Source organism: Sorex araneus, chromosome 2 (assembly GCF_027595985.1).
Source record: "Sorex araneus isolate mSorAra2 chromosome 2, mSorAra2.pri, whole genome shotgun sequence".
In the NCBI taxonomy this organism is placed as follows: Eukaryota; Metazoa; Chordata; class Mammalia; order Eulipotyphla; family Soricidae; genus Sorex; species Sorex araneus.
In genome coordinates this window covers 198498006-198520143 of record NC_073303.1, presented here as the reverse complement: position 1 = coordinate 198520143, position 22138 = coordinate 198498006, and the positions used below count along the sequence as shown (strand labels likewise).

General features: G+C 53.0%; 1 protein-coding gene across 1 annotated transcript in view; it reads left to right on the top strand.

Moving 5' to 3' along the window:
* The window catches only part of RUNX1 (RUNX family transcription factor 1), a 274788-nt gene that overhangs the window by 167115 nt on the left and 85535 nt on the right, over nt 1-22138 (top strand). The window contains exons 3-4 of the mRNA XM_055127814.1: nt 4810-5063; nt 10943-11099. Coding sequence (XP_054983789.1) covers nt 4810-5063; nt 10943-11099 — 411 coding nt within the window. The remainder of the gene's footprint in view (nt 1-4809; nt 5064-10942; nt 11100-22138) is intronic.

Sequence of the window (22138 nt, the reverse complement as noted above, 5' to 3'; positions counted from 1 at the left end):
TACCACTAGGCTTTATAAGCATCGAAAAGAATATAAAATAAAATAAAAATAAACACCCTCGGACTAAGGGACTCCAAAGACCCCCGAGTTAAGCCTAACGCCGCCCGCTTTCCATTTATCTCAGGTCCTCGAGGAGAAGAGTGTTTTTAATTTCTGCTTTTCAGCCGTGCGCTCCGCAGCGCACCGGTGCCCGCACCGCACCGCACCGCACCGCACCGCACCTGCAGCCCGTCCCGCCCGGGTCCCGAAAGCCCAAAGGCGGGCCTGCCAGCCGCGCGGCCTTAGAATAAATCTGCAAAAGCTTCCCTTGCTGCCGTTGACCTTGTCGGGATCCGCACGCGGGATTTATCGGTTGAAACTCTCAGCCGAGCGGCGCGCGGCGCGCTGCCCTTGAAAGGTTAAACTTGGTGCGGCTTTCGCTGGTCCAGGCAACTTGATTCCCGCCCGAGACCGCAGCCCCTCGCCGGGTTTAGGGTTGCAGGCAAAGGGCCCCGAGATCAGGAGGAGCCTTCTCTGACCTTTTCTGGGGACGCCTTACTCTGGTCCGCTATTCCCCTTCCCCCGAAGCCGGCCGCCCCCAAGGCCACTTTCACCCGCCGCGCACACACCCGGGGATGGAGGGAGGGGAGGGGGCGTCCTGAGGATGCACTTGACCTTGGGATCGCTGGGTCGACTTTAAGGGGGGAAGCATCTAAATTTCGGGGGTGGGGGAAGAGGTGCTGGCTCCAAACCGGCCTTAAGAGCTGTCCTGGCCCGCCAGAAGCGAGCCGGTGGCCCCGCGGCACCTCCAAGGTGCTGCAGCGAGGGCGCAACATTTGGGGGTACTGAGCACAGCGCAGCGTTAGAGAGCGGAAGGCCTGGGGTCTTCCTAGCACAAATGGGGCTTCTTCCAAACCCTTTAGAAAATAAAACACCCGAGTGTTCTTATCCGAGGCCAGAGGCCCCAGACCCATTCCCCAAAATAAAGTGCCAACGGGGGTGCTAGGAACCCCGGGTTGTTTTACTTAAGGGGGAGCTAAGAAGGGCTCACCCCGCCCGGTCCTCCAAGGGAGAAGCGGAGAGGGCTCGTGGGAATAGGGGCTTCGGGGGAGCCCCCCGTGGGGCTCCCTGGAAGGTCGGACAGCGGAGCCCAGCAAAAAGGGGCTGGGGGAGAGCCGTCCCCTCGCCGCGCGCAGAAGCGGGCTAGTGGGCACCGCGGAGACCCCCGTCCGAGAGGTGTCTGTCCGCCGCCGCCGAAGGAGGACGCGGCGGCCCTGCCTGGCACCTACGGGCGCTTCCTGGCGTTTCTACCCAAAGTTCTGTTCCGACGAGAGCGACCCGAGAGCCGCGGCGACGAGGGGGGTCGAGGAGTCCCGCGCCGTCGGGGGCGTGTCCCGGTGCCCGGCGCGCGTGGCGAGCGAGGGCGGCTGCTGCCCCCTGCCGTCGGCCCGGGGCCCGTCGCGCCTCTCCGGGAGGGCGCCCGCCGCCAGCTCCGAGCCCGGGGCACCCGGCCGCCTCCCCGCCCGCCTGCAGCGGCCCGGGAAGCCTCGGTCGGGTTGGAGGGGCGCAACCCCTAGACGAGTTCCGCGCGGCTGTGCCTCCCCGGACCCCGCAGCCCCCCGCCACCCATCTGCACGTGCACGCGGGCAGGGGAGAGGGACCCCGGGGCCGTTGACCTGAAAGTTAGGGTTCTGGGGAGAGAGCGGGGGGCCGTGATGAGAAGGAGCACAGTGCGACCGGCTAGCGATCTCCACCCAGAGATCGGGGCCCCAGGGCGGCGGCGGCGGGGCTGGATTCTCCGGGGAGGAGGGAGCCCCGTGGCTGCAGAAACGGGCTCTGCACGCCCGGGGCGGGGCCGGACCCTCTAAGCTCCAGGAAAATGCCCCCGGCGCCGCAGAGACCGACGCTGTTAGGGGAAGTTCCCGCCGCGCGCCCAGCCGGGGTGGGTCCTGCAGCCGAGACCGCTTGCGCGCGCGCGGGAGTTAAAAAAAAAAAAAAAGTCGGGGCCGTTTCCGGGGACCCGGAGGGTGGGTGCGGGGCGCGGGTAATCTGGGTCCAACGGCGGCGGTGCTTTCCCGCTGCCCGGGAGGTGGAGCAGAAGTTCCAGTAGCCCGGGCCGCGCCCAGCGGCTACTTCTCAACTTTCTTTCCAATCTCCCGCTCTTTGGGGGTCTTTTACTAGCAAACTCCTAGGCTCTGCCGGAGCGTGGCGCGACACCAAGCAGTTAAGTAAAACGCACCGAGAGAGCAAAGTTAAAAAAAAAAAATTAAAAAAAAGAATCGCACAACCGTGTGGTGGAGACCGAGAACCCTCTGGTGTCAGCGCCACTGCGCTGCAGCGGCCAATCGGGCCGAGGGGGCGCGCAGAGCCCGGCGCCCGGGAGAGACCGAATCCCGCTCCCGCCGGGGAAGCCGAGGCTCCGCCGGGGGGGAGGGGGGTCGACTCGGTCCCCCGGGTCCCCAGCCCGGTCTCCTTCGCCCGGGATCTCGGGGCGGCAGCGACCTCCCCCGGACGCACGGCCCCGTCTCCTCCCGGCGCAGGCCGCTCCGGGCGTAGAGGCGCGCGGGCCGAACCTTCCCCCCGGCCGGCCTCCCCTTTCTCCACCTCTTCCACCCAGGGCCCGCGGCCGCCCGCGGCGCCGCTAGCTCCCCTGCTGCCCCGGGGCCGGGGTTTGGCGGGGGTGGGGGGGGGAACAGCGCGCGCGCGCGTGCCAAGCCGCGGGGCCGGAGCCCGCAGCGGGGCGGAGCCGGGGGCGGGCGGCGGGCGTGCGCGCGGAGAGCGCGGTGGCCGCGGCGGCCGCCCGCTCTCCGCCCGGCCTGTGCGTACAGTAGCGCGCGGCGGCGGCGGCGGCGGCGGGGGCGCGCGGGCCAATTCCAGGAGCCCGCGGCCGCGAGCCGCGCCCGCTGATACCGGAAAGGCTCGTGATTGGCCGGCGGCCGCCCCTATGCAAACGAGCTGAGGGAATGGAATTCCTCGGGCCGGGCTTACAGTAAAAGCACGTTCATTTCCAGGCACTCTCATTCATAGAGCCAGCGGGCGAAGGCGGGACGGGCGCCCCGCGGCCGGACCCAGCCAGGGCACCCACCACGCTGCCCGGCCCTGCGCCGCCAGGCACTGCTTTGCCGGGGATCCTGGGGACACCAGAAGAAAAAAAAAAGTCAAGCTTTGCTGCTTCTCCTTGATTCCGCCTTGGAGCTTCGATTGTCCTGTGTGGTTGTTTTCTTTTCCCCTTTTATTTCTGACTTTTGAATGAACTGGTTTCTTGGCTGGATGGTTCAACTTCTTTCCTGGCTGTGAACTTTTTCCCCGTTTTTTTTTTTTTTGGTTTTGGTTTTTTGTTGTTTTTTTTTTTTTCACTTCTTCCTTTGACAACCGCTGGAAGAAAGTGCGCGGTGCTTGCAGGCGAGCCGTCAAAGTTGCGTGCGCGTGGCGGGGTGCGTGGGAGTGTGTGCGTGCGGGTTGTAACTCGACCGTCCTCCCCACCCCGTCTGTTTCCATCGGCGCTGCGGAGCGTCCTCGCCTGGCCCCGCTCCACCTGCCGCGTTCGCGCGGGGATCTTGGGGGTCTTGGCGGGGTCCCGTCCGTCCGTTTCACCAGCCGGCGCTCCGGCGGCGGCGGCGGGTGGAGGAAGATCGTCTCGTTACTGCCCAAGTCGGGGTGACTCACCCAGTCTGTGTAGACAGTGTCTGGCTTCGGAAGAGTTCTCGTCTGGCGTGCGTGTGGCTCCGCTGCTCGGCGTCTCCCACCAAACCGCAGGATCGGTCAACTTAACCAACATCCCCAAACCCGAGTTCTCAGATGTGGAGAGCTGTACCCTGAGACTTCAACTTGGACTTTTTTTTTTCTTTTCCAATTAGCAAGAGATCTTTGAAAAGCTGCATGTTTCTGAACTGAGCGTTTTGCCAGAATTTATTGAGAGAACATGACAAGTACTTCTAGCCCGGCCCTTCTCCAACTACTGAAGATGATTTTCAAGGCCACTTAAAAAAAAATCTGCAGCAACATTAATGGATTCCTGTTGTGTTTAAATTCTCTACAGATTGTACTGTAAATATTTTATGAAGTAGAGCATATGTATATATCTATATGTGTGTGTGTGTGCACATACATTAGTAGCCAGACCTTGGAAGTCGCAGCTGTAGCTTTGGAGGATTGAAGCCAGGTTTGCATGACCAACGTGCTGCTGTCGATGGAAGACGCGCGTGTATTTCGTGTCGTGCTGGGACTCTAGACAAAACTCACCTGGGGGAGGGGGAAAAAAGAAAAAAGAAAAGAAACAACCAAAACCATAAGCCAAAATCTGACAGGGGACAAACTACTGGAACTTCCAAATTATGTCTTTGCTGGTCCTTTTTGCCCTCGCATTAAAATTTTAGGACGCTGCCGGGAATTTGGCCTCCGGGAACTTTTATAACAGCCCAAGATTGACCCAGAACTCTCAAAGCAAGACTTAGAAGAGCTTGTCCCTTGGCACTTGACTCTGGATTCTGGGCGCCCGCTCTCCTAACCCAGCACCGAGCGGGCCGCTTGCTCGGGACCCTGCGGGGGGTCTGCGGCCGCTCGGCCGGACCTAGAACTTGGCAACCCCCACCCCCCACACCCCCACGTCTGGATTGTTAGAAACTTAAGTGCCCCCCATCACCGCCGCCGCCGCCGCCCCGGACTCTGCCCGGGTCCTCTCCCCGCCGCCGCAGCCAAGGCTCCTTGAACTTGTATGTGGCTCTCCCGGGAGCTGCTGGCTGGAGATCCGCGCGCCGCAGCTCGCCGCCCGGAGCTCGCCGTTTGCAGGGTCTTTACTCAACCGGCTTGTTGTGATGCGTATCCCCGTAGATGCCAGCACGAGCCGCCGCTTCACGCCGCCGTCCACCGCGCTGAGCCCGGGCAAGATGAGCGAGGCGCTGCCGCTGGGCGCCCCGGACGCCGGCGCCGCCCTGGCCGGCAAGCTGAGGAGCGGCGACCGCAGCATGGTGGAGGTGCTGGCCGACCACCCCGGGGAGCTGGTGCGCACCGACAGCCCCAACTTCCTCTGCTCCGTGCTCCCCACGCACTGGCGCTGCAACAAGACCCTGCCCATCGCTTTCAAGGTACCGGGGGGCCCCCCGGAGCGGGCGGCGGGGAGCACTGGGCGGGCAGGCGGGGCCGGCCTAGGCCGAGCCCGGGGACGGTCCCCGGGGCTCCCTCGGGCCGCCAGGCCGGCGGGGCCGGGTTCGAGCTCGGTCCACTTTTAGGCCCGCGGTCCAACCCGCACAGCCGGGATACTGGGGGCTGGGAGGAGGGAAGGATGCTGCGTTGCCCTGGAGACCCTAAATTGGGTCTCCAGGCTGGGGAGAGAGCCCGAGGCGCCCGCTGGGGGTGCCTCCTTTGGAAGGATAAAATAAAAAATCATGACAGTCCCCCACCCCACCTAATTAAAAAGTCCGCTAAACACCGACGGGTACTTGCTGGGGGCCCTAAGCTTGGCTGTGAAGTAGGGGAAGTTTGCAGGACCACCTCGCGGGCTGCTCCCTGGGCACTGAGATCCCCGTCCCTCCCTCTGAAGGACGGAAACAGCAGGAAATCAAATCAAGATACTTTCCTACCCACGGGGAAATGAAAAATCAACCAACAAGGAAAACTGTCAGAGCTCCTAACTGCCCTGTAGGGAATGAGCATGTCCAAAGTCCGTGGCGGGGCGTGTAGTGAAGTTTGCAAAAGTTTTCTGCACACTTTAATTTTGCGAGCTTCTAGCCTAGCTGCTGCCAAAAGCTGCCAGGGGCGAAGCCCGTTGGTTTTTTTTTTTTTTTTCCTTGGAACCTTCCGGGTCCTGTCGCTGGTTCCCCTTGGATGGAGCCCTCCCCCACACCAGGGTGCCAGGTGGGTAATACTGGGCGGCAGGACGTGTCAGGATAGAGCCAGGGTCTCCAGCGCCCGAGACAGAACTAGGAGGCGGGGTGGGTGGTGGGGGACAGGGAAGGCAGCCCGGCTCTGGCCTCTCATGTCATCCCCTCATCCCAGATCCCTTGGCTGCCTCTAGAAAACCCGGCCTTCAACACAGAGAGATAAACAACCCCAAGGCGGTTTAAAACTGCCACCCACCACCCCTGGGCCCAAACAGGAGAAGTAGGATTCTGTTCTGCTGGCTCCAGTGCATTCAAAAAGGGGGTTGTCTTGTAGGGAGGGAGGAACGAGGTGGGTAGAGGGATATTTTCTGCTCATTCAAAGGGCTGAAGTAGGCAAGGGAGGGAACTGAGCAAATCTCTCTCTCTCTCTCTCTCTCTCTCTCTCTCTCTCTCTCTCTCTCTCATATCTGATTAAATAAGTCATCAAGTGATTCTCTTTAAAAGGAGATTTCATTTCATATCAGCTTGTTCATGGTTCCTGGCCTCTGCTGCCTCTGAACCACCTGACAATGAATAATCTTCTCTTGGAGGAAAAGGACCGCCAGAGTGAGTTCTTTTCTCTTGAAAGGTTCGTCCACTTGCAGATTTAGAGCATGTTGTCTGAAACCAGAGGAACCACCAGGCTCTAGGTTCTCCTGCTTTCTGGAAGCTGGAGTGTTGGAGGGGGGTGAAGGAGAGAGGCCAGGATTCCCTTCCCTGCATCCTTGCAGAGACTAGGTTCAATGCCCCTTTCCACTTTAAATCACCCTAATCCCATTACATAAAGGGATCCCGCAGGCACCTCTGGGCAGGGTTGGGCTCCGTGGTCACTTGCAGATAAACACCGGAGGAAACTTGGTCCACAGCCAAAGGGCCTTTTAAACCTGGGTGCCCCTGACGATCTGAGGAGTTCCCCCAGTCTATGGCTTCCCTGAGGGGGAAATTTGGACCTCCTTGGGCTCTTCTCCCCTCCTCTGGTGGGAAAGCGCCCCCAGAACACTAAGGCGTGCTTCCTTCAGCTCCAGGAGGGAAGCAGTGTCTTTCCTCAAGTCACCACAGGACAATCTTCTTTCTAAAACAATGGCGAAGTTGCTTTTCTCAACCACCAGGCAATTCACTGTTGCAGACATCTGGGTAACAAGGCCAGTGTCCTCTTTAAAAAAAAAAAAGGACTGAGTTTGTTTTGCAGAGTGATGGTTGGTAGACTGCTGAGAGATCAAGGTATAGGGCCCTTGAGAACCAAAGTTCCAGTGGGGTAGGGGTACTTGAGAATAGTAGGGGAAAGGAGCGGAGGGGGAAAGGCCTTTTCGCTCCCCTCTGTCACTCCTCCAAGTCCCCAGAAAGGGAGGCCTCCCGTGGAGGGTCTGCAGGAGTCTGAGAGAGGGTTGGGTTGGCAGGGAGAAGACTGGCAGGGTACACAGAGACCAGACTTGCAAAAGCCTGCAGTGAGCTCGCTGCTCCTTCCAGGCTGCCCTCCTGGCCTTTTGCAAACCTGCCCTCCTCCCCTCCCGCCCCCCCCCCCCCAGTGTCTTCAGAAATGAAGACTTTCAATTCTGCGTTTTACTTATATAAGCCTCCGACTATCTCTGTAAGAGGCGAAGCAGAAAAGCAAAATGACAAGAAAGAGGAGAAAGTGGGCACAAATTCGAGCATCTGAGGCTCTGAAATGAGCGCAGGAGCCATTCTTGAGGAGACTTGGGAAATTCTGGGTGTCTGTCCTCTGCTTTAATCTTCGCAATGAAAGGGAGATTCTATGCACTTTCCTTAAAAGAGATGAAAACCATCCTAATTGCCTATTCTGGATCCTGAAAGGGTCCCTCTCCCCCCCGCCCCCACCCCCCAATCAAGCCCCAACTTCTCCCAAGCAAGTTTCTTTTTTCACTTTTTCAGCCTAGGAGGAAGACGTATTTGATGAGTGAGAAATCTTAAATTTGCTGCTTTCCCATTATTTACAGAAGCTGTCTGCAAAGTTGTCTGAATGACTTGGGCAGTGCCTTGTACTATTACAAGTTTGTCTAGGTCTGATCCTCCTGTGTCTCAAGGCACAAACATGCCTTCAGTCAGTTCTGAGGTTCTGAATGCTGTTTGAAGCCTCCCTTTCATAAAAAGGCAATAAATTGTTTCTCCCCCGCAAGATCTCGGCCTCTGAGCTCTGCATCCAGCGTCATGGCAGAATGCTAAATTCCGCTCCACAGCTTTCATTGAAACACTGGGAAATTAAGGGATTGGAAATAAATGAATGGTAACTGTAATTTCAGCTTAATTAGAGATGCTTTAAGATGCCAGGTGAGCTGTGAGCAGGCAGCCAAGAGCAGGATCAGGAGGGCCGAGTTTACCAGAGGGTTGATATTTGGCTCAACTTCCTGATACTCTAAAAACAGAGAAGCAAAACAAAAATGAGATCTCCTCTAGCAAGTCTCTTCGTGACTGTTTGGTCTGTGTTAAAATGTAAATGTTTGTGTTTCCTTATTCATTGTTTATAGTATTCCATTCCAGTTGCCTTTTTTTTGCTCTTTTTGCTGTTTGAAGTTAGATTTTAAAATCTTTTTTTCTGCATATTGCTTATCAATGATGAGTCTGTATTGAATGAACAGCATGCTAGTTTTAGAAATGAGTTCTTTTACTAGTCTAAATATGTTGTTACTAATTAGATGATATACGTTTTTAGTGTAATTTTCCTAGATTAAATATCCCTCCTTCCGCCCCCCCTCCCCGCAGATTCATGAAAGACTGAGTAAGTGATCTTTGAGTCTCCAAATAGCTTTGATTTTTTTTTTAAGTGAATCGTAGGAGTTAAACACTTAATTTAAAAAAAAAAAATCTAAGTTCCAAAATACTTTTAAACCACCATGCTACTGTATATATGTTTCCTCTTGGTAGAAGACTCATGAATTAGCTAATTACTGATGAGGAATCTTTTGGAAAAATCAGACATGGAACCCTGGCTCAAGGAAGGTGATGTAGAACACATTTGGGTAGTTATAAAACAAAATTTATTTAGTTGAATCTCATCACAGATGTAACTCCAACAGCAAATCATTCTGTCTGAAAACCAAATAGCTGATCAGGCCTGTATTCTTACTGAATGTTGAATGAAAATAGAGAAGCCGGCTGTTAGGGAAGGTGGGATGAGGAAGTAAAAAAAAAAATCCGTATGTCCAGGGAAGGCATTTCAACACTGTGAGCTAATTTTACAGAGAGAAGTGAAAACAGTGGAAAAACAAAAGTGGAAAAAATTTGTACAAGGCTGTAAAGAACTGAACACATTTTTGAGGGCCTAGAAAATAAAAGGTCATCATCGCTAAATAACTGATCTGAGATTTATTTCCATGATGTTTTTGAAACAAAAGGGACGTGTCATAGTATTGCATTTAATTAAAGGACAACAAACATCCTTATAATGGGAACTAAATACCTAATTAGAGGGTGCTTAGGGGATAAATAGCTATGTTTCTAAGTCTCCTTTAAAGAAATCAAGTCCAGCAACGGGATGGAAAGAATTAAAAGGAGAGATAAAAGACTGAGATCTGATTTGACATGGAAGTGGGATTAAAATTGATGAAGCTAGCGCCCAGGTACAGCCAGGAGGTCCACTCACCTGAGGTTGTCTTGGGGTCAGATGTACATCTGCCTCTCCTAGTGATTTGGCTCTTTGTCCGTGTCATACCTCCCAAGTATCCAGCTGCAAAAGCCTGGTACTAAATGGAAAGAGTAGATAGCCCTCCGGATAAAGTGGGGAAGAGCAATGACTAAGCAAGCCATTCAAGAAGAAATTTTTTTTTTTTTAGAGACACAGTTTTGCTATTGCCTCTTGGAACCTTCAGTACAGACAGGAAAAGAAGACTGAAAATGTTGATATTGACTCCTAAGTTTTGAAGCAAGCCATAGTAACCTTGGGAGGTAGAAAACAGAGGAAGATGTAATCACTGGAGAAAGATTTCCTCTTGCCACTCAACCACCCCTGCAAACAGATACTATATCATCGGTCTGCAAAACACACATTTCAACACTGAGAAAATAGCCTTCAAAAGATCAGAAGTGACAAAAACAAGTATAACTTGGGGTGTTGAATTTGGAATTTGCTGGTTCCTTTAAAAAAAAAAAAAAGCAGGGTAGGGAGAAGGTGGCTAGAAATAAATGAAAATAGTTTCTAGACGGTTCACAAGATGACCAGTAAGTGGAGACTTGGCAGAAAGAGCCTTCCTGCCATGCTTTTCAGAGCATTTTATCTTGAAATGACTGTTTTTATGTTACATGCAAAGCATACTAGGTTCTACCCTTCCCCTCCAATAGGCAGAAAAGAAATCTGTTTCTCCTCAGTTACATGAAAGGGATTCTTCTTCCAGGTCAGCTGGATTTGGAGAAAGTCTCTGACATTTGTCAGGAGGTAGTTACCTGGGGGACACACAGGTATAAAAAGACAACGTAGTTGCCATCCCTGCCTTGAGAGGGACCACAGAACAGACATCTTCTCTAAGGTCTGTCCTTTTTGTAATGAGCAAGGATGTTTCTGATTTGTTTTGTGCTTGCCTGTATGTGAAAATTAAGGTAATAGAAACAAGTATGGGGGTAGGAAAGATAAACATTTAAGTCTTTCAAACATTGCCTGGCAGGTCGCGAACAGAGGTTGAGTTTAATTTTAGCAGGAATCCATTTAAACACCTAAAAGTAAAACAAGCCCCATGAGGCCTGTTGGTGGCCGTCTGGGCAAGTGAAATTCGGTTTAGGTTATGAACTGCAGAAACAAGACCTTCTGTTTCTCATATGCAGAGGATTAAGAAAAGATCATTGTATTCATGAAAAAGCCATACATTTTCCATGTTTTGGCTATCTTAGTCTCTTTCTACCTGTACTGCGGGACCTTAGGAGGTTCTATTTAGATGAAGTTTGGTGAATGTTTTAGGATTTGAGCATTTATATTCAATTGTGCACCATGGAACTCAAAGTAAAATTTCCCATCCTATTGCTTGCAGTGGAATCCTTATTCTTTTGCAAACTCAAAAGTCCTCCCTCCATAGATTTAAGTGGATGTGACTTCCTGCAAAAAAGGATCGAAAGGTAAGGTCATTTCTAATGTCTTTTTTTCTCTCTTGGCTGGCGTTTAGGTGGTGGCTCTGGGGGATGTTCCTGATGGCACTTTGGTCACGGTCATGGCAGGCAATGATGAAAACTACTCGGCCGAATTAAGGAATGCTACCGCAGCCATGAAAAACCAAGTTGCCAGATTCAATGACCTCAGGTTTGTCGGTCGAAGCGGAAGAGGTATGTACCTGTGAAAACTGAATGTGAAACGCAGTCACAAACCCCGAGTTCAAAATGTTTATGTTTTGATGAAGGGATTCCCTTGAAATATGCTCACTTTTTATGATGGTGGCTTCTGTCAAGCTTTCTCTAAAAATCCTTATTTGAAATCTAATATTTTTTTCAACAGAATCTAGCTTTACATGATTGCTTTCTATTTTTGAGTTGGTTCAGGATTTATTTAGAGCATGTAAATGGGAATTGTGAATTTCAAAGAGCCCTACGGATCTTTCTTAAAATGTAAAACTATAAAACTATCATGATAATTTAGTTTAATATTCTACCAACTTTGACACAGTTTCCAAATGATCAGGTCTAGTGATTTTTAAGGGCCCTCCACTATGTGCTACTGAAACATTGTTTCAATCAAACTTCCTTTTTTATGGTCAAATGTGAAGAAATACTATTGGTACCATTCTAGTTCAGTACATTTGATACAAGGTGACTCTCCTCTTACTTATAATTTAGATCCTTGTTATGATTTGGGGGAGTGGCTGGACCCAGTTACCATTTTAGTTGCTAATGATATTAAAGGCTGGATTATCTAGAGGAATGATTGCATTAGTGTGATTCTCTGTGTAGTTTTATATTGTTTGCCTTCCGTCCATTATCAAAGTATTAGAGCAGAAAGAGGAATTTTGGCTTGTTGTAACCCTGTTCTCTGGTTTCCAATCATTTTTCAAGTATTATGTTTTCTTCATATTGTAAGCACTTAAGTCATATTTTATAAAAGTAATAACAAGCAAAAGTTTAATTGAGGAAGGTAGGATAGTTTGTTTTGGAAAATTCACTTTATAATATTATTGATATGTTTATGAATAAAAGTTATTTCAAGTATAATAAAAAGGCCTAATAGCAACCATAGATAACTATTATGTTGAAAAATTAAAGGAACATCAAAGGACACTTAAACATATGTGTGATCATTACTCATAGAAGCATTAGGAAAAAAATAGAAAATCTATGTTATTGAGACACATTTATTAGTTGAATAGAGGAAGAGGGCGAAGCTGTGTTGTTTTGGGTGGAGGGGATCATTGTGCTATTTTAGATGTCTGAAGCATTTTTAAATGAGAATTATAGGTGGAGAAAATAAGAAACTTGTAATGTGATTGAAAATATATGTTTATCGTACTAACTATGTTAATGATAGGGTAATGCTAAGAAAATTATATCCATTTATTGAAAGCAGGAGTGATGATGCTATATGGTATAAAAGCAGAAGTCATTAAATGGGTTCACTTGTTATATTAAAAGTCCCCGCCTTTCAGTAAATGGAATTCGCATTATGATTCAGAGTGTGTGTTTAGAAAACATTTTGAAGGCTCTGCATGAGTAGCTGGCAGAGTGGGTGAGAAGCAATAAAAAACAAAGGTCTTACCGCCCGCCCTGTGCCTACCAGCTACTCGCAATCTGAATTCCCATCTGCTGGAAGAATCTGCTATTGAGAAGCTGTAGCTGAAGCTTATTGGATAGCTTTTCTGAAGAAATGACTCTTTTTCAGAACAGGCAGCTCTGTGGGTCTCTGTGTCAGGCTTGGCTTCTAAAAGTGGGGGGAACTTTTGGACGACCCACCCCAGTGACATGCAAAGTTCAGTGGTGGCTTTCCGGCACGAGGCAGTAAGTCGGCGATCATAAAGCATGAGATTTGGAAAGCAGCTTGCTTCCTTTTCTGGTGTGGGGGGCTGGTCTCTCAGCCCTCATTGGCCGTCTCTGTTTTGAGTGGGTGACTAATAGGTGCTTGTGTTTACTTGGGTAACAGTGAACTGTTTCCCCAAGGTGTGGATTGTTTGCGTTCAGCTGCCTCCTTCTTACTAGTGTGCCCTTGAGTTTGTGTAAAACCCCCCCAGGAAAGTAGCTGCAACAAAGTCGTTTTCTGATTCTCTGGAAGGGGGGATGAAGTGTCGTTTGCAACTGGGCACTGTTTCTGAACAGCTTCCCACAAGGTATAATAAGCCACCCAGGACACAGGAAACATTAATGGCACGTTTGACCTAGTTAGTCACTGTGTGGAGCTGGTCTTGGGTGATACTTGGGGGGCGGGGGTCTATAAAGGCCCCGATTGACTCCGTCTCATAATTTCTCTCCCTCATCGTAAAAAGCAACTTGATTTTCCACTTTCAAGTGTCAACATCAAAGTCTGCCAGACCTTTTTCTTTTCCCTCCTCTTTCTTTCTTTCTATTTTTTTGGCAATTTGCTTCCCATTACGAAGAGAACAGATGATTCTCACTAATTTTGACAATTAGTCTCAGTCTTCCTCCCTGAATCTGGTCCTTTCAAAGTTCCATTGCATTTCATTAAGTGAGCTGAAGAGACTCTTGAAGCTTTCATTTTTCTGCTCGGAAAATAGGCTTGAAAACCTATCCCTGGCGTGTGGACACCCCCCCCCCCCAACTGGCCCAGGAGGTCCTGGCTCTTGGCTCACGTGGACAGTGCCAGGCCAATTTCACGTTCCGTCAAAGGCCTCCGGTCAGACAGATTGTCTGTGGCTCTCAGTGGCCTTGCGGGCTGGAACAAGAAGCTCCCTCTTCCTTTCTGCAGCTGCTGCTCCGTGGGGATCGTAAAACCTTGTAGAAATTGTCCGCGGCTGAGCAAGGAAGGGTTTTTCTCTGTTCAACAAAACTGATCTGTCTGGGTGTTGGCGGGTATCCAGGACCACAGCCCCGAACCCCGGGTTCAGCCTGTGACTGGGCAAACCTGCCTGTCCGGCTTTCTGAGGCTCTGCTGACAATCCTGGCCCAGACGAAGAGTGGCAAAGGCGTGAGCAGTCTGCGCCTTCTTCTTTTTTCCCACTTCTCTCCTTTCTCTGGTCAGCTGAACTCTTGCTCCAGGGAGAGCACGCTTGCGTTTTCCACCCGTAGATGCAGGAAGAGCCCGCCTCGGAACTGGTGGTTCAGTTGGCACCACGCTTAACTCCACATCCTGGGGCTGCCTGCCACCTGCCCCCAAAAACTCACATTCTGTCTGGATCCTAAGGAAAACTCTCTCCCACGAGCTCCATTGACCAGCCCGTGACGTCAGTCCCCGAGGCAGATGCTACTGATATTTTTCCGTTTCAACCAAGTGTCTTCCGGCTGCAAGAGAGCGATGTTTAAGAAATTTTAGTAATGAAATCTAGGAGTGCTTCCGCCCCCACTGTGGGCTTAGTCAGCTGGGAAGGAATCGGTCCGTCAGGGACACGGCTGGAGTTAATTCATTTTAGGACTCAGGAGGAGACTAAGCCGATGGTGCTGTCCACCCCATCGTGGAGAGAGGACGGGACCGCGCTGCCTAAGCCCTTCTCTGTTCCTCTAACAAAGAGCATCTTCAGTCTCTCAGGAATATTTGGATAGATGAGGAGACCCTTTAGAAGCCTTCTACCAAGAGGAGAGAGTTGGCCTTGTGTGTGCCAACATGCAGTGTTGCCTTCAATGCCAGCTGCCAATCATTTGTGAATCTCCTTGAGACCCGTGGATCGGGTCCCCCACTGCCCGACTTGTGAATCAGGAACTTTTTCTTGACTACGAGGGAGCTAACTAACACTGAGTCTCAAGCCTTAGATAGCTGGAAAGGGTGAAAGAAACCAAGGAGGCGACTTACCCTTGCTCCCCGCCTGCCACCACCCCCACAGACTCCGAGACCATTTGGGTCACACCTGTGTTATAGCCAAGCCCAGTGTGTGTAACTCAGAAAGCGGAGTCGCACTGAGGCAGGTGAGGACCTTACAAAGCCACCAGGCAATGGGGGTACAATTGGGGTCCCTTGCCGAGGGGAAGGGGCCCAGCAGAGAGGCCTCTCCTCAAAGCGGGCCCAGCCCCGGCCTGCACAGCTGCCGTAGGAATTTCCACATCCTGCTGCCCCTCAAGGCCAGATGTTTTATAGGCCCTTCAAACGGTTTAGTTTCTGGGTGGTGGGGCCAGGGAGATAGCGCAAGGCTTAGGGCGCTTGCCTCACAGACATCTGATCTGGGTTCAATCTCTGGCATCATATGCCTTCCCAGCACCCCAACATGACCAGATAGAGCCCCGGAGGACCCCAAACACCATGAGGTGTGTCCCTCGTGGCCCCCAGGACTGCTCCGCCTGAGAAGGACCGTATCCTTGGGCCCTGACATTCAATCCTCTGACTCAACTGAGCATCAACTGGCGTGTCGCCCGGAGTCCCGAGTTCCTTGTGCATCGTGGGGGAGGCCCTCCCCACCCTGCAAAAGATTTCTGGGAGGAATTGGCCTTGATGTTCACTTCCCCAACAACTCTAATCTTGCCTATCTTAAAAACTCCAGCCTTTCCAGGGGCTTCTCTGCAGTGGCCATTCCCTCCTGAGGGTGCTCTGTGAGTATCCCACCAGACAGATGTTCTCCCGTCGCCACCAGGGCGGTTGCGTTCTGGTTGCATGTTTGCCACGCATGGCACTTTCACGCTTCAGTTCCTTTGCATTGTCTGGGGAGCGGGTTGAGGAGGCTGCTTCTCCGAGGAGAAAGAGACTGTGGTTGGGAGGAGGAGAAGGTGCGTTTGGAGAAGAAGCGACTGTGCTGGTCTCCTAAACGGAAAGAGACTTGTCTCGGTGGCAGGGTGACTGCTGAGACACGGTCTGCATGACTCAGAGCATTATCTCAGGATCCAAGTCATTCTCTATCCATCCATCAGAGACTGCTAATGGGGGAAGGAGTGATTCATCTGACAACCCCAGAGTGGGTCTGCAGAGAAGATTCCCGAAGACATGCTGGCAGTCTTGTCTCCAGGAGAGAGTGTAGGAGATGCACCGCGGTTGTAGTCAAACCCACACTCTTGTTTCTGGCCCCTGGGCACGCTTATTCACTTGAAATAATGCCTCTACTGAAATCGGCCTTCAGACTTTAGTCTGGGTAGAGCAGGATGAAAGAAAGATCTAGTTTTCTAACACATCACGCAAATAACTCTTTTTGAGGTCAGACCAAAAGTCTGTGTCCATCGTTGGATGTGAGCTTTCTTCCAGATCGGATTTCTCATTGTTTCGCCAAAGGAAGAAAGGGTCACAGCACTTTATATTCACTTTCTGGGTTGGTTTTGTTTGGGAACCACACCCAGCCAGTGGTGCTCAGGGCTTACTACCCAGCTCTGCACTCAGGAGGTTGGCTGTGAGCAAGGCAAGCACCTTACCTGCTATACTCTCTCTCCCAGGCCCCCATCATGACCCTTTCTTAAAGCGAGTTGCTCCCCACCCATTTCTCCTTCCAACCCTGCCCTATCTTAGTGTCGTGGCAAGGACCACCAAGAAGAGCTTTCTTCCAAACAGCGCCTTTCCGCCAGTCTCATAATTCATTCCTTCTTGGCTTTCTTGCTGATTTTATGAAGGATCAGGCGCTGCTGATGCTGTCAGACAGATTTTTAACATCAAACACATTTGTCTGAGCAGGATCCTAGAGCTGATGAGAAGAAGCTGGATTTCTCCCTGCCCACCCTTTGGGCCGTGCTTGCTGGGCGCTTCGGTTGAGGAGGATTCGGGGTGGGAACAGAGGACCATCCATCAGAAAGAGCCTCTGAAAGAAATAATGGTTGAGTGGTTTTTAGAGCTTCCTGTTTCAGCAGCAGGCGTTATAGACATAAACAGCGATCCGGCCCACGGCTGCAGGCCGCAGCACTACTCTGGTTCTAATAAATTAGCCCCATATTTTCTTTTTGTGATAGTTGATGAGAGGGCAAGAGAGAGTAGAGGAGACTGGGCATGGAAGGGCATATTCTGTGGTTTTTTTTTAATATATATATTTAAAGAAAAATGGCTTGTGGAAGGGAGTGATGGTGTGTGACCTGATGACTTGCTTACTGTTGATGATTATAAAACATGTTCACATCAGTCAGGGGATGTGAATGAATAGCCAAGGGCGGTCCACAGGGAGATTTTGTATGGTCTGAAGGCTATGTTGGATGTGGAGCTGGTGGGGTGCATTTATGTGTGTGTATGTGAGTATATGTATTGTGACTAGGTGAGGAGGTATGAGCATTTCAGGGGTGTATGAGGTGAGTGTGTCTCGATGGGTGAGTGTGGTAATGCATGTCTGTGAATACATGAGTTTGTGGGTAGATGTGAGTATGTCGTGGAAGTGAGTAGGTGAGTGGAGGTGAGCATGGGAGGATATGGTTGTATGTGTGCATGGGGATGTATGTCAGGAGTGAGTGTCTGTATGTGCGTGTGAGTTTGGGGGGAATGTTATTCATGCCGATGAGTTTGGGGTGAGTGTATTGAGTCTATGGGATACATATTGGGATGAGTATATGAATGTGTGGGTGTGTGGGGGTGTTTTTGTAAATGTATGTGGTATGTTTCAGTTAGTGTGTATGTAGGTGTGCATCGGTGAGAGTGTTGTGTAGATGAGTGTGGGGGTGTATGTGAATGCGTGTGAGGGGAGGAGTGTCTGTAGATCAAAGTGTGTGAGTGTTTACACATGTGGGATGAGTGTATGAGTGTGTATTTAAATAAGACTGTGTGGGTGAGTGTGTAGGTTTGTGTGGGTGAGTGTTGGAGTGGGGGGTGTAGATGAGCCGATGTCTCTGCTTCCTCTGGGAAGACTCATCCCAGGCCCAGTTACTCAGGGGTGAATTTGCACTAATAGCATCTCTGGCCCAGAATGAGAGTGAGCCTTCGGATCTGGGAGCTGCCGGTGGCCCCTCTCAAGTCTGCTCCCTCAGGACCCTGGGGACCCCTTGCTACTCTCAGGATGCGGACTCACGAGCCCACCCACCTTGAGTCTAGAGGAGCCCCATATTCACAGAGTGTTCCTCAGGTTAAGAGTGTGGAGTGCCTGGGCTGGAGCGATAGCACAGCAGGGAGGGCGTTTGCCTTGCACCCGGCCAACCCGGGTTCGATTCCCAGCATCCCATATGGTCCCCCCAGCACCACTAGGAGTAATTTCTGAAGGCAAAGCCAGAAGTAACCCCTGTGCATCACTGGATGTGACCAAAAAAGAAACAAACAAACAAAAGAGTGTGGAGTGCCTTCACACATCCTCAAGAAGGGCTCCTGGCTTGCCCCCCACTCTCTCATCCTACATCGGGCCACACACCATGCTCAGAAACCCACTGATGCCACTGAATTTCTCCAGGGAGAGCTTCAGGTCATTGCAAACCCCTAAATCAGGAGGCGACCCCAACATCCTCTTAGGAGAGACTTGCAACCATCTGCTGTGTCTCCCCACGGAATTCAGAAAACGCCCACCCAGGGCTTTCTCAGAGATGTTGGGAATTTTCCTTTTATTTCCACTGCCTGGAGAGTTCAGAAGCATCCTATAAGAAGCAGAGTGAGAGCGCAGAGGCACCACCGTCCCCAACCTGCTCCTAGGGAGCCCCTGGGGGCCAGGACAGGGCTAGGGGTGCTGGCCAGCCTAGCTGCTGCAGCAGTGGTCTTGGGTGAGTGGCCAGGGCACACGGGTGCCTGCTTGGGCTCCAGCAGGCAATGCAGGGGGCTCAGGGCCCTTCCTGGAACCATGCAGACTCACTGCGCCTCTCACCCCTCCATGCCAGCCGCCAGGGCGGGCTGGCAGGGGGCACCCTCTGGTTTGCTCAGTGCCAGTTTTGTGACTTTTGTTTCTCCCCAGATGTCTTCTCTTCCTTCCGTCCAGTGCTGGAGAGTGGACACAGTCCATTTCCTCTCTGGGCTTCTATCTCTCGATCTTTCTGCACGTAACGCAGGAGGACCTGGTCTAACCTCATCCTACGTCTTCTTGTTTTGCTTTGGGGCCACACCCCGCATGCGGGCTTACTCCTGGCTCTGTGCTTAGAGATCGCCCCTGGCAGGGCTCAGGGCGGGTGTGGGGGGGGCCTTAGGGGGTGCCAGGAACTGAACCCAAGCAAGGCAAGTGCCTTCCCCTCGGTACGATCCCCTCAGCCCTCCTCATCCTGAGTCTTGACCGTGCGAAAGGGCGGGTTTCCAGAACCTACCATGCGTGTCTTCCCAGGCATGTGCCTTCCTCGGTGCTGCTGGGAACCGCAGGGCAGCTCTGTGGCTGCATCTCATCCGCCCGTCACCCATGAGTGGCACGGATGGTCTCCCTCCGGGGTTCCCCCGCTGACCTGGCAGCCGCAGCGACAAACATGTGGGTGACCTACGGTGAGTGGGAGTGGCGGGTGCGCTGCCGGCCTTAGCGTCAGGTGGCCCGGACCAGGGAGGGTCTTCCCATCCCCCAGTGACTCTGGTCACTGCCACGTCAAAGGCCACCCGGTCCTCCTGGAGCAGGGCCTGGGCTCCCTCCCCATCACCAGGTAGCACGTGTCTGCCGCTGCATCACAGCGCAAGGCTTTAGGCGACCAGGTTCCCACAGAACTGAACACTCTGGGTCAGAGAGGTAGGGCAGGGTGAAGGTGCTGCCTGTGTGGGCTCCCGACACCGCGTGGTTCCCCGGGCACTGCCGGCTGTGGCCCCGCTGAGCCCGAGCAGCGCCATCTTGTCAGGGGTTGGCACTGAACCAGGAGCCTGGTTGGCCAGGAACCACCAGAGAGGCCTCCTGCGCTTCCTGAGAATCACGTGAGAGACACCCCCCACCACACACACACACCCCAAATCAAATGCGAATGTCTCACTGGCTCTGAAAGCCTTCTTTCAGCTCTGCCAGCCTTCCTGAGTGCTGATCGGCTAGCGGGACACTGTCCCGCCCTCAGCAGCCACCCTGCCTGTGGTGACCCAGAGGTGCAGGTCACAGGGACTCTTAGAAATAGGAAACGTGCCCAGCTCACTGGCCTTTTTTATTTTTTGGTGGTGGGGGAGTCATATGTGGTGATGCACAGGGGTTCCTCCTGGCTCTGCACTCAGGAATCACTCCTGCCGGTGCTCGGGGGACCCTATGGGATGCCGGGGATTGAACTCAGTTTGGCCGTGTGCAAGGCAAACCCTCTCCCTGCTGTAATTATCACCCCAGCCCCGTGTCTGGCATCAGGGGCACCTGTCTTGGGCATCCCGGCACTCCCATGCCCCTAGGGCTCAGTCTGGGGCGTACCAGCCCCTGATTCGGGAGCACAGAGATTGAGAGTGGACGGTGTTCTGGGGGCATGCCGTGAGAAGGATCCCTCCTGACTCACTGATGCCCCCATGCACACCTGGGGAGGGCCCCGTGGAACTGAACAGGGAGTCAAGTCATGCAGCTTCGCCCCCAAACCTGAGATCAGCTGCAGGGGCTGGACCCCACCAGGGCTTCCTCCGGCCCGTTTCTGTCCCGAGATTTCAGGCCAAGGAGGCTTGACCGAGAAGCCTGAGCCAGGAGCCCTGTGCGAGGTCGCTGTGGGCTAGTAGCCTCCTGGCCACCAGCTGCCCTGGCTTGGCTTTCCCATCCCTCTGCCCAGACCCTCTGGTCTCAAGTCCACATCCTCCCCCCGGCCCAGCCCCTGGGCCCCCAGATTAGGCCCCCCGGGTGTAGGTCAGTGAATGGAAGCTCCAAAGAGTGAGCTCTCCTAAGGAGCACGTGGGGGCTGTGTTCGTGACAAGCATGTACAGACCCCAGGGGCTGCCGCCTCCAGCATCACGGAGGGCCCCCTCCCCACTCATGGACCAACTCCCCTCCCACACTGCGCAAACATCTCCCCTCTCACACTGAAAGAGCCCAGGAGACGCAACCGAGACACCGAGACCCCATGGTACAGTCAGAAACTCGGCCTGTACCTGACATCCCCGAGGGGAGGAGTCTCAGCACACAGGGCAGTGTCGTCTAATGGTTAGCGCCGCCAGGCCGGGCCTCTGCTCTCAGAGAAGGAGTCTCGCTCGGGCACTGCTGCACACCTTGACGGCTGATTCTCGCCTGTTCTGGGCAGCACCCTGTAGGTCGGGGGAAACCAACAGCCCAGACCTTGCAAACGACAAGCAGAGGCTGCCCACTGAAGAGAGGGGGGACCGGGGGAGGGCTGTGCCCCACCCTACCCCCCAGCTTAGAGCTGTGTGTCTCCGGGCAAGTTCCTTAAACTCTCTGAGCCCCACAGACTTTGTCGAGGCAGAGAGACGAGGCTCGCCATATGACCCGATCTAAGACATACCTTTGGGGTGCCAGGGATTGAACCCAGCACCCCACGCACATGCAAGCCCCAGGCTCTGCCACTAAGCCTCACCCACGGCCGGAGATAAGACATCTCCCAGGCTCTCCAGCATTACCTGGTGAGATTTGTTGCAGGAACATGTTGGCCGTGCGGATGACAAACACTTTAAGCCTCTCACCAGCACAAGCTTCCCGCACCTGTATTCCTGTGTGTGGGCTCAGGCACTGTATCCCGGAGGGGACCTGGGTCCTCTGCTCCGTCCCCACCAGGTCCTAATGTCACAATAGGCTTATTTCTGCTCCTGGGCACCGAGATTGCAGATTAGCAGCGGAGGAGGCCACATGAAATAGGGACTGTAACTTGAAGCACTGTTTTTCATGTTTCGTGGGAAAAGCAGTTCTCCCCTACTTGGCAGCCCGCGTCTTTTGTCCAAACATTAGTAGCATGCAAATATTTATGACTCATCCCCCCCCAACCCTCCCTCCTCAATTCCCAATCAGAGGTGAACAATTGCATGTTGCTTTTTGACAACGAGGCAGAAGAATCCTTTTGTCCTGTGGCTGAGATGCCACGGGCAGCTTCCCGGTCGCTCTCCCTGCAGGTCCTCACAGACCCCACCCCCAGCTCGAGTGTAGACGCTGCAGCTTGCCTGGGATTCAACTCTCGCCCCGAGAGCCCTCTGTTTCCGCAGCATCCAAAGGCTGCCAGGGAAGGTCCACGCGTGTTTTTCTGGTTCGGCTGCCCGTATGGGGAGAAAGGGTTGCTCTCGCTGCTACTCGGAGATGTATCTTGTGACACGGCCGTCTTGCATCCAGCCACCGGGTCCCAGGTGCCACTGCTCTGATTCCTGGCATCACCCCGGGAACCCCCGGCTCAGGTGCTGTGTATCTTTGGAAGGCAGCGCCTCCGGAGCCTGCGTGGGGCCCTGGCGCAGCCTCGGTCTCACCCTCTGCCCGACAGACACGATAGTGGCTTTACCAAGAGGCCTTCCGAGGTTCCTGAGGGTTCTGAAAAATGGGAGCTGGGGA